Source organism: Ceratotherium simum, chromosome X, assembly GCF_057802395.1.
Source record: "Ceratotherium simum simum isolate JZ-2026a chromosome X, ASM5780239v1, whole genome shotgun sequence".
NCBI lineage: Eukaryota > Metazoa > Chordata > Mammalia > Perissodactyla > Rhinocerotidae > Ceratotherium > Ceratotherium simum.
In genome coordinates, this window is record NC_141940.1 from 43,185,814 (window position 1) to 43,197,375 (window position 11,562).

Genomic DNA, 11,562 nt, shown 5'->3' on the forward strand with positions numbered 1-11,562 from the left:
TTACCTTGTCAAATGCTGCTGATAGGTCAAGTAATACAAGGACTAAGAATTGACCATTGGATTGAACAATGTGGAAGTTATTCACGACCTCGACAAGAGCAATTTCAGTTGAGTGGTGATGAACTCTTGATTGGAATGTGTTCAAATGAGACTAGGAGGAGAAAAATTGCAAACAGTGAATAGATACAACTACTACAAATGGGTGAAGAGGTAGTCCAAGTGGATATCTGGGGGAAGAACATTCCTGACAGGAACAGACATTGAAAAGGCCCTAGGCAACAGTGAGTGTGGCTTGTTTGAGGAACAGCAGAAAGGCCACAGCTGGGGCAGAGTGAATGAGGTGGAGAACAGGGAGAGAGGGTAGGGGGCTAGAGAAGGATGGTTGTCTGGGGCTCCTTCTTGACACCAGATTGATGTAGGTAGAAGGCCTATGGGAATGCAGTCGTAGATCAGGAACATTGGTTCAAATGATGCCTTCAAATATTTGTGTATTCAATAATATTCAAATATTGCACATGGAAACATAAATCACCTATTTCTGTAAAAGAGATTTGCATCAAAGGGGAGCAAAGAAATGGGGTGATAGTAGGTGGGGGAAGTGGAGTCAAGAGAACATATATATAAAATAATGCATATATAATGATGAAAATGTGTATGTATGAAGATAAGAAATGACAGCATGATTGTATCCTGAAAGAAACGACCTAGCAGAGAGCACAACACTGATGATGTTGGAGATAAGGGGGAGAAACATGGTAGTGGTATCACTGAATTGGTGTGAGAGAAAGAGATCTAGTAGGAAAGGAGAGGGGCTGGCTTTAAAGGGGGATCTGGGATATTCTATTCTATTCTAGGGCTGCCATAACAAAGGACCACAGACTGGGTGGTTTAAACTACAGAAATTAATTTTCTCACAATTCTGGAGGCTAGAGGTCTGAGGTCAAATTGTCTACAGGGTTGGTTTCTGGTGCGACCTCTCTCCTTGGCTTGCAGGACTTCTCCCTGTGTCTTCTCATGGTCATCCCTCTGTCTGTGTTGTCTGTGTCCTAATCTCTTCTTATAAAGACACCAGTCATATTGAATTAGTGCCCATCCATATGACCTCATTTTACCTTAAATGCCTCTTTAAAGAGGTAATTGAGTCACATTCTGAGGTACTGGGGGTTAGGACTTCAACATATGAATTTTGGGAGACACAATTCAGCCCATAACAATCATATATGATATCAACAGGAAGGAAATGTATACAGATGCAGGAGCTTGTGGGTGAAGCAATGTGGTGGTAACAGTCTGTGGAACTTCTCTTCTGATGGCTTCAATTTTTTAGTGAAATAAGAAACAAGTGAAGAGTTGGGATATGAAGGTGGTGCTGGGAGTTCGAGGAAAGAGAAGGTATGAAATGGTAACTTAGAAAAGTTGGAAAGTTAAGGGACAGGAGACCTATAGAGCGAGTGCCTGGCAGCATTAAGGGCCCAATTGAGGTTCATAGTCATGAATTTAAACTGAAATTAGTCATGTGGTTGTGTATTTTCCTCCAGAAAGTTTTAGCTGCACGTGTTCAGGTTCCTTGAGGTGTATTTAGATAGAGTCTAATTTAGATTGGTTAGAGTTATGATTTTGCCAACGAAGCAATACAAAGTGAGAGAGGGGCAGGAGAGCGGAGAGTATATGTAAATGAATAATTATAAAGACTGAACACGACATTTGAGCTGGGGAAGGAGAGAGAAGACAATAAGGGAGCAAGTGATGGTGAAAATCTGGTAGGACCAATGAACTAGAGATTCTGGTGAGATTGAAGAATAGTGGAGTCTGGGTACCAAAGGAAGTGAGCTGGAAAAAAAAAGGAAGTAATGGTCATAGAGAGGGATGTTTGAAATTGAGATTATGGAGGTGTTGCTATAATTTCAATGACAAAGCCTAGGGTATGGCCATGCCAGTGAGTAGCTGAGATGGGGTCAAGGACAATGTCATGGAGGAGAAATGTTCAATGAACTGAAAGAATCAGTGTGTCAGAATGATCATTCTTGAGCTCACTAGGAATTAAGACAGGACTACTACCGTTGAAAGCAACCACATTCCAGGAGCTAAAATCTTTGAGAAATCAGGGGGAGAAAACTGAAGTTTGGTAGACAACGATAACAATGAAAGCTAGTTGGTAACAAGCTGTCAAAAGCTGGAAGTTTTCAGGGAAGTGGGAAAGGAATGGTTTAAAGGCAGCAATGAGAAGCAAGGAAGACATTTTACCTGACCTTCAGGCTCTGTGGTACAATGGTGGTGCAAGAGAAAAATCACCTGCTCCTCTTGAGTGGGCTTCAGGGGACACAGAGTCCTCAGGGAAGAGCCTAGTTTCTGTTAGGGGAAGACAATGAAGGGCCTGTTCAGAGAAGAGGTTGAGGATATAGAGGAATTATTGTGGGTACATTATTTTAGGAGTAGGGGAGGGGTATGAGAAGTGAACTAAACAGGGGATGTGGTCACAACCTTATGGCGGTTAGAATGAGGAAGTTGAGGGGTGTGGTACAGATTTAGGGGTTCTTGTGGTTATCACACAAAATTAGAGTACTCTTGCCCAATGAGCATAAAAAATGCCAATTGTTATGGCATCAGCTTTTGGGAAAAGAAACCAGCTTTATTGCTAGGTTGATCTGCAGGGAAACAGGGGCATATGCTCTCAGATCTGTCTCCACGATCCAGGGCTTGGGGCACAATTTATGGGATGAAAGCCGGACAGTCTGAAGTGTGGAGATAGATGATTGGAGGTAAGGAGAAGTGAGGTAACTGATGATCTGCATAAGTGTAATCAAGCTTCATACCTCCTCATAGGACACATGTTCACCAAAGGGCAGAGTTACCATGATCTGAGGGTGGAGTTTTTAGCTCCTTGACGTCAAAAAGGTCACTCATGGAACATTTGTGCAGGCCCAGTTGATGGGTTGATGGTCTCAACTAGCCTGAACTCGACAAGCGTTCTCAGTTCCTGAAAAACCACTCTTAATTGCTCTGTTGATAAGATGGGGTCAGTTGAACTGGTCCTGGAGGGCCTGCGGTTACATGGTCACTGGGACAAATGGGGACAAACATCATCATTAGATGAGTTCTGATGGATTCAAGGCAGATAAACTCAAAATAGATTTTGAAGTTTGGGCTAGGGAGGCGTGGGTGGGTGTCTGGGGCTCCCTATCAACCCTCAGTGATGTTAGGAGTTCAGTCTTAGACCTGGAGCATCCATACAATGCTCCATATTGCTCCTGGAAACAGAGATCACATAAATCTGTAATGATAGAAAAGTGGACTAGAAACTACATATCACATTCAGGATAGAACTACCCCTGAGGAAGTGGGAAGATGAATGGACGTGGGACAAGGGGCAAGGAAACCTCAGTTTTTCTGTAATGTTTTTATTCCTTTAAAAAAAAAGGACAAAGCAAATACACCCAAATGTTAACAACATTCAAATCTGAGTGGTGGAAACACTGGTGTTTATTACATTTAATGCCTGGGATATTGTAGGGACTCAATGAAAATTATTTGTTGAATGAGTGTGGCTTTCTGTTTTAAAAATTTCTCCAACAAACATACAAAACTCTCAAATTAACACAACGTGCTACAAGACCACAGAAAAGGGCGGAGAGAGGTGGGGAAAACTTGAGAAATCCTTGTGGAGAGAGTGATTGCTGATCTATGCAGATCTCTACCACCATACAGGAACCATATGGAACATATGGGGTGCAAACTAAAGACATAGTCCTATCTCCATTTTATCTTAACGCTCTAAGGTCCTGGGTGAGTATCCAGAAAGACCTTGAACATTTAGTCCTTTCGAGTAACTACCAGATCCACACTTTTCTCCCCCAACATACATACTGGGTGGTGCTGCTGTCCAAAAATTCTGCTCTATCATGGACTTATTACTTCAATCTACAGACAGGTATTTATCTAGCGTCTGCTGTGGGCCAAAAGAAGTGGTAGGGATTGGGGAAATAAAGATGAATAGCCTCAGTACATGCTCCTCTGATTACCTAAACTGACTAGTACCATGTTCAGTGGCTGAGAAAATCGAAAATGTGACTTTTACGTAGGAGAGCACCACTGTCACAGAACTGTCCAGCTGTGGGGGTGAATGACCCTGAACCGCCCACCCTCTCCATGAGCACCCTTCCTCCATGACCTGGCCGGGGGTTAGAACAGATAACACTGAGCACCGCTTCCAAACCACTGTTTGGTTTTCACAGCGTACTTGGGCTCCTACGGCTAAAAAAGCCCAGAGAGGTTGATTAGGGCTCCTTCAGCTTGGATCTCAAGAGTTCCAGACGTTGAAAGCTCACTGGGCAAGAAGGGTCTGCTTATGGTAGAGGCCCCAATCATCATGGAGGAGCGAGTATACTTCAGAAGGGAAGTGGACCCTCAGGACGAAAGTAGCGGGAGAGGCAAGGGAGGCAAGCTGGATTTGGATCCCTCGGCGAATCAGAGAGGGCTTGGATGCGGTCTTGGGAGGCGGGTCTGGTGTGACGTCATCAAGACCCTGCTGCAGCGGGGGAGGTCCTGAGCAGAGGCGAGACCGTCTGGACTCAGGCCGACAGGGCTAAAGCGGAGCGACGGGCGAGGAGGCGGGCCAGGGATCCCTCGGCCAATCGGAGAGGGCTGGGGCGGAGTCTGGGGCGGAGTCGGCTACGCGGCAGAGAACTGGAGCTTCGGCGCGGGAAGGCAGGCTCGTTCAGTGTGCGGCGCCGTCTCAGCCCAGGGGTCTGTCTTTCACGGGTCTTCAAGCCTTCAGGTGAGGACGGGCGGCCCCTCCGGAGCCAGGACTGTGGGGACAGGGGACGCAGCGGCCGCGGGCCGGGGGGTGTCGGTCCTTCGGGAACTGGAAGGGCCGGGTTGGGACTGGCGTTTCGTATCTGCGCCTCCTGGCGGGTCGGCGCCTTTGTCTTCCGCGGCGCCGCCTTCTGCGCGCGACGCCGGGCCTCCCGGGTGGGTCCCTGGAAGGCCCAAGGGGGCGGCCCCCGGAGCGGCCCGTCGGCGGGGGCTGCTTGTCCGAGGCTGCGAGGACGAGGAGTTTGGCGGCACCCGCAATGGGCCCTCTGGGGCTGGCCCTTCGCTCTCTCCCCTCCCGGGGCCGATAGGTTAGGCTGTGCGCCCGACGACGATGATGGTGATTTGATAATGTAAGAAAACTACCTCTGACAAACTGGCGTATGCACCCGGCCATGTCATTATTTATGTATTGGTCCTGGTTTCCCTAACTCTGGAGATTGGCGTCTGATCGCTTGTCAGAGGAGGGTTTTAGAGTGACCTCGACGGAAGAGAGGCACACTGGGGACTTTTGGCTGCTTGGGGGCCTCTCCGTCCTACTCTGGGCACTAGAGGTGTCTGACCCCACCAGGGCGGGGCCAGGCACGCGCAGAGAGCCCTGCTTTCCGGTCTCTGGGGTCTGCTCTTGTCTCCTCCTCTGGACAAACCCGAAATGGTCATAGGGCACCTCGTCTTCTAGCCTCTCCCTTTGCAGAGAGAACATGGTGAAATAAAAAGCCACTCTATTTGGTTTATCCCTTTCTGCTGAAGTCTTTGGTCTGATCCTAGTTAGCTGTGCCATCTTACAGCATTTACAAACCTGTAAGTACCATAAGGAGCTATTATGAGAGGTGTAATTAGTTATGACCAGATTAAATCCCTCCCTCTCTTATTGTAGCTCCTTAATCTAGTGTCTTTGGGCAGATAAAATGGAAAGAAAGTAATACAACTTATGCCACCCTATTTTGTGTGCTGCTCTCAACCCCCCTCAAGAAAAGTGTCCCCAAAAAGTAATTGAGTACAACGTGAAGGTGCTCAAATAACGCTATCTCCTTTTACAAAATCATTAGCTGGTTGAACCCAGTCCTTATTTTTTCTTCTATCCCTATTACTCCTGTGTTTCTATCACCTCCATTTTACCTTTGCTATGATTTTAAAAGAGTCAGACATATTGGCTCCAGAATTCTAGAGCATCTTGGTTTCTAGTGCATCCTGCTTCAATGGCATTTACTGTCTATCAGTAAATGATGTGGAATAAAAACTATTCTAATAAAAACACAACTCTTCTAAGATCTGTTGCTCTTTTCCTCTAGAAAATCACCAGGTAAAATACACAATGATATTAAATGTGAGAATTTTTGGCTGTGATTCCTTAGTATGATAACTGTTCTGCCAGTTAAGTAAAAAAAATTTTTTTTCAGTCTTTTAGTCAAGATGAGTGATAAGCCAGACTTGTCCGAAGTGGAGAAGTTTGACAGGTCAAAACTGAAGAAAACTAATACTGAAGAAAAAAATACTCTCCCCTCGAAGGAAAGTAAGTCATGGGGCAAGGGGTTTCTAGTAGAGAAAAACGATGGTGAACATTCATAGGTTCAGTAAATAAACTCTTCTAGTCAATTATGCCACAAAGTAAGCAATAATTACAGTCCCGCTGTATTTAATGCAACGTTTAAAAATATCAAATAGTTGCCTTCTTACCTTGCCTATATAAGTGTTTCTTACAAAATAGGCCATAGTAGTAATGGGGGAATAAAAAAAAGAGTTCTTTGTTGGAAAATTACTAAAAACCACATTAAAACCAATCTTGGAATATTAGACTTAGTATTAGAAACATCTTAGTTTTGTCCAATTTTTGGTTATTTGCCGTGTTTCTGCATCTAGCAGTTTGTGTCTGTGATCTCATCCCTATAGAGCCATACAAACTCTGGGGTTTTGTCCTTCTCTACCCGATGACAAGATGAGGTGGGAGAACTAGTATAGATCTTGGGTATACTCAAGTCTCCCAGGGATCAAGGGGTCAATTTTGCCCTCCTGATTTACAGCCTACTGGAGAAACTTCCTGATTGTATAGCAATAAATAAATCTGAAGAAAATGCTTCACTTGCTCCTCAGCCTCAGAATAATCTGTGGAAAAAATGACAACAGCATAAATCTACCTCTCAAAGGGGAAAAAAACACACAGTTGATGTAGATTCTAGTGAACATTCAGCTGGTTAACATGTGTGCGTGCACACACACACACACACAGCCCTGACTGAGGATTTATGGTTAGTGCCTTGGTATTCGAAATTTAAAGCAGGTATGGCAGCTTTCAATGACTTGGCAAAGAGCTCCTTTGGAAGAAACTGAACTTAGGAAAATACCCTCTTAATGATTTTTTGTGTTTTTTTTTCCCCAGCTATCCAGCAGGAGAAAAAGTGTGTTCAAACATCGTAAAATGGGCATCTCCTCCCAAGATCAAATTTCACTACTGCCTGAGTGTCTTGGATTTCGGCTTGTTTTTTTTGTAAACCTTTGTGTTGTAGAGATTTTAGGCATCTTCTGATGTCTTCTCACCCATACTCCCTGGCTAAGAGTCAGGGGTAGCCAATGTTTCCTTATGCTCATTTGTAAACTCTTCATTGGTGCATAAATTCCGGCTGGCAGATGCTGTCAGTAATTTCACCATTGATGACCTTTGTGTGTGTAGTCCATGCAGTTTCTACAGGATAAACCACTTTTAATCTTCTGCAATGGGTGCCTCCATTGCTCCATAATCTTCATGAAGTTGCATGCATTTGCAGCTTCTCAACAGTTTATTTTCATTTCTAATGTAGCAATAAAATAATAAATATAATCATTATGTTGAGACTCCTGTGGTCCATTCTTGGTGGTCTTCTAAGGAATGGAAGTACACAAGGGCACTCTTTTCAGCCAAACAAAATGGTTGCAGGAAAGCCGCTTTAGCAGGTTAGTTGCATGGGAAAGGCTCTCCTCTGTCCAGGTCCAGTGGGTCCTGACTTGGGGATGCTAGGTGCTTTTTCCATAGAGATGGAATCATAGAATTAGAGAACCCCCTTATTTCAGAGATGAGGAAATGAAAGCACAGGGTCTGAAGTGATCTAAGATGAATAAGGGCTGGAATTTTAGTTGGGCTCTCTTGTTTTCTGGAAAGTGCTTTCAACTTAATGGGAGGGGACAGCCAAGGCTGGGGTTGGGTAGGGGAGGGGGCAGGAAGCACTTGCTAACTTGCACTGTGCTGAGCACATCACATCTATTGAACATAAACTTGGATATCTAATAACGTGCTAATGACCCACAGTGCTGAACCTCTGGTCTTGTTCTTAATTCACTGTTTTATGAACCAAGTATTTTTGGTGTTTGTGGGGAGTGTAAGTGCTTTGGACTGAATTGTTCCCCCTCCTCCGAAACATTCATATGTTGAAGTCCTAACCCCAAACGTGACTAGATCTGGAGATAGGAGGTAATTAAGGTGGTTAATTGAGGTCATAAGGGTGTGGCCCTAATCTAATAGGACTGTGGCCTTAAAAGAAGAGGAAGAGACACCAGAGATCTCTCTCTGTCTCCCTGCCATGTGAGCACACAACAAGAGAGTGGCCATCTGCAAGCCAGGAAGGGAGTTCTCACCAGAAAGTGACCCTGTGGGACCTTGATCTGAGACTTCTATCCTCCAGAACTGTGAAAAAATAAATTTCTGTTGTTTAAACCACCCAGTCTATGGTATTTTGTTATGGCAACTCGATCTGACTAATACAAGAAGGAATACATATAAATATGCAAGTCTTGATCCCTGCCCTTAATACTTTCATAACTTGAAAATTTATAAGAACCAATCACTTATAATCCCACCAATAGAACTGTTAGCATTTGAGCGTATAACCATTCAAACTGTGCTCTATCAATATTCATATCTTTTCCTACAAAGAGATTATGCTGTCCGTACCTATGTGCAAGCTCAAGTATTATCTTACCACCCTCTTCTAAGAGCTGACATTCTTAAATAATCACTGGGTTTACAGGAAGTGGAAGCTGTTTTCTCTGCAATAACAAACTTCGATAAGCAAAAAGGTAGGTGGGTCAACTCTGATCAAATGTCAATGAAGTGACACAATCACAGGGCTTAGTGTAGCCAGAGGATTTGAGAATTGAAAGTAATCATATTGGTCACCAATACCTTACCTCTTGCCTGAAACAATTATCCAGTAGAGTCACTCAGCACCCTGCTGTGACAGGCTGCTTACACTGTGCCCAAACCTGCCTCCTTGTAGCTTCTATTTAATAGTCCTAGGACTGTGTGCTGGAGACCCACACAGCATAGTTAACCCTTCCTCCAGTATTTGAGGTCAGGTGTTGTGTGCCTGCCTCTATATCTCCAAGTCTTCTCCTGATGACACTTCCCAGATCCTTTGGATCCAAGTTACACACATGGGGAACCATGCTGGTTGCTGATGTGCTCAAACATATTTGCTTTCCTTTCAACATTGCCATTTACGAATTTGAGAAAGATACTGTACATCCATGATAGATTCAGCATCCTCCGCATTTGCACACTATTTAGGCTGTATTTGCACAAGATTAGGCTCATTTCAAAGGGCCTAAAGGAAAGAATGGACGTTGCAAGGTGAGCTGGGGTTGGATAGTAACTCCCATTGTTCAGTTGTATTTGGTAGTCATTCTTTTCATTAATGTATTGATTCCATCCAGAGCAGTGTAAGTGTTAAACTGAGTGGGAGCAGATGAGAAGTACATGGTGGCAGGTGCAAGACATATATCTATTAAGTGAGTACTCATACAGATATGAGATGGGAAAAACAATTGCTCACCTAGAGTAGTTTTACTCAGCATTTCTTAAATACATAATGTGGGGCTACTCTTCTAGTAACTAGAATCACTTCTCTGTCTAACCAGAGAGATTTTTTTCTTCTCCAATAAACGTACTATTAACAGGGATTGAGGTTTAGCGCCCTGAACAAACAACGGACCAAAAAAATATCACGTCAATTTCCTCCTCAGTCTCCAAGGATGAACACCAAAGAAGGCACTTACTGGTTCACTCCTGGGTTACCTGCTCCCACTTTGAACCAATGACTGTGGGTCAGGTTCTGCAGATCCTTCATTGGCTGAGCCAGTGGAGGATGGGACTTGGACTGCTCTGATTGACCACTCCCATCATCCAGTGATGCATATTTGCAGGTCATGAAGATTTGCATGTTAAAAAACAAAAGAGTACAGACTGGAAAAGAATAGAATCGGATAAACCTGAACAAGTTAGACTAGGTACTTCAGTTTCTAGGAAGCTTGAAAAAGGTACTGTTTCATGAACTTTTGGATTTAGCTATTTCTGGACTGTGTTTGGGTCCTTGATTATTTATATAAATGAATTCCACAATAAAGTTCATGTTGAAAAAAGTTTGTATGGGGTATTTTGTTTTATGGATAATATTTACCCTGATTTTATGCTTGTAATTTGTTATTTACAGCAGTAAAGCTGTTTCCCTTATTTAGTATTTTCTGAAATGTGACACTAGATTTATTTAATAATATTTGAAGTAGGATTTTTGTATCCTTATTTATAAATGAGATTTCTCACAGCATGCTTTCTTCAATAGTTTTTATCATTGTATTATATTTTCTAGAAACAAAAAGGAATTTTTTTCCTTCATTATCTGGAACTATTTTATTAGCGTAGAATTACCTATTCCTTGAAGGTCTGATCAGATACACCCTTGGAAGCCTGGAAATTTGGTATGATAGCTTATTGATGACCTCCATTTCTTCGATTCTTCTTTACCCTTAAGTCCACGTTTGGTTCAATTTCTATAATTTTTTTTGGTTCTATAATTTGTTTGGTTTGACTTCTAAACTGTTTTCCATTCATACATGTAGAAATATATTTGCATGTATTATCAAAGATTCTTTAAAGGGTTATGCTTTTAATTTAAAAATATTTCCCATTTTATTGATACTTTTTCTCTCCTGAAACAATACTTTCATAACTTGAAAATTTATAAGAACCAATCACTTATAATCCCACCAATAGAACTGTTAGCATTTGAGTGTATAACCGTTCAAACTGGTCTATCAATATTCATATCTTTTCCTACAAAGAGATTATGCTGTCCGTACCTATTTGCAAGCTCAAGTATTATCTTACCACCCTCTTCTAAGAGCTGACATTCTTAAATAATCACTGGGTTGACAGGAAGAAGCAGCCAAGGCGCTGCTGCCGCCGCTGCCTCGACGGTTTCACCACCAATTTCCCCAGGGTTCTGAAGCAGGTTCAGGAGGGCCTGAGCCGTTCTCAGGAGGCCCTGAGCATCATGGATTCGTTCGTAAAGGACATCTTCGAGTGCATCGCTGATGAGGCTGCACTCCTGGCTCTCTTCACCAAGCGCTCCACCATCTCCTGCAGAGAGATCCAGACCGCTGTGCGCCTGCTGGTGCCAGGGGAGACTGGCAAGCACGCCGTACCCGAGGGCACCAAGGCCCTCGTCAAATACCTCAGCCACAGATGAGCTGCCTCAGAACCACCTGAGCATCGCCACCCAAAGGCTCTTTTCAGAGCCACCTCACTTGGCGGGAAAAGAGCTGTAGCTCTAAAAAGTGGGATCTACTCTAGTTTTTGGATCACGTGGCATTTGGCTGATATGTAAAGTATTTTTTACCGCAAAGAAATCATTATCAACTCTACTTTAATATACATATTTTAGAGCAATTGGTTCCAAGGAAAATCATAGATTTTCCTTAATCATGTTTCACTAAATCTCTTTCCTA

General features: G+C 43.3%; 2 protein-coding genes across 3 annotated transcripts; both read left to right on the forward strand.

Annotated features, from left to right (window-relative positions):
• The first annotated feature begins 4,640 nt into the window (after positions 1 to 4,640).
• TMSB15C (thymosin beta 15C) lies at positions 4,641 to 7,630 on the forward strand. 2 transcript variants are annotated; one of them, XM_087427487.1, is made up of 3 exons: positions 4,641 to 4,774; positions 6,210 to 6,322; positions 7,187 to 7,630. In XM_087427487.1, exons 2-3 carry the CDS (start codon positions 6,223 to 6,225, stop codon positions 7,222 to 7,224), a joined length of 138 nt encoding a protein of 45 aa, XP_087283613.1. In that variant the 5' UTR covers positions 4,641 to 4,774; positions 6,210 to 6,222; the 3' UTR covers positions 7,225 to 7,630. The 2 variants fall into 2 exon arrangements, with proteins under 2 accessions (XP_087283613.1, XP_087283612.1); XM_087427486.1 differs by having other exon boundaries at positions 4,667 to 4,774; positions 6,218 to 6,322.
• Positions 7,631 to 9,395: 1,765 nt separating this feature from the next.
• On the forward strand, positions 9,396 to 11,303 carry LOC101402068 (histone H2B type 2-E). Its single transcript, XM_004443123.1, has 2 exons — positions 9,396 to 9,409; positions 10,991 to 11,303. Exons 1-2 carry the CDS (start codon positions 9,396 to 9,398, stop codon positions 11,301 to 11,303), a joined length of 327 nt encoding a protein of 108 aa, XP_004443180.1.
• Positions 11,304 to 11,562: the final 259 nt, after the last annotated feature.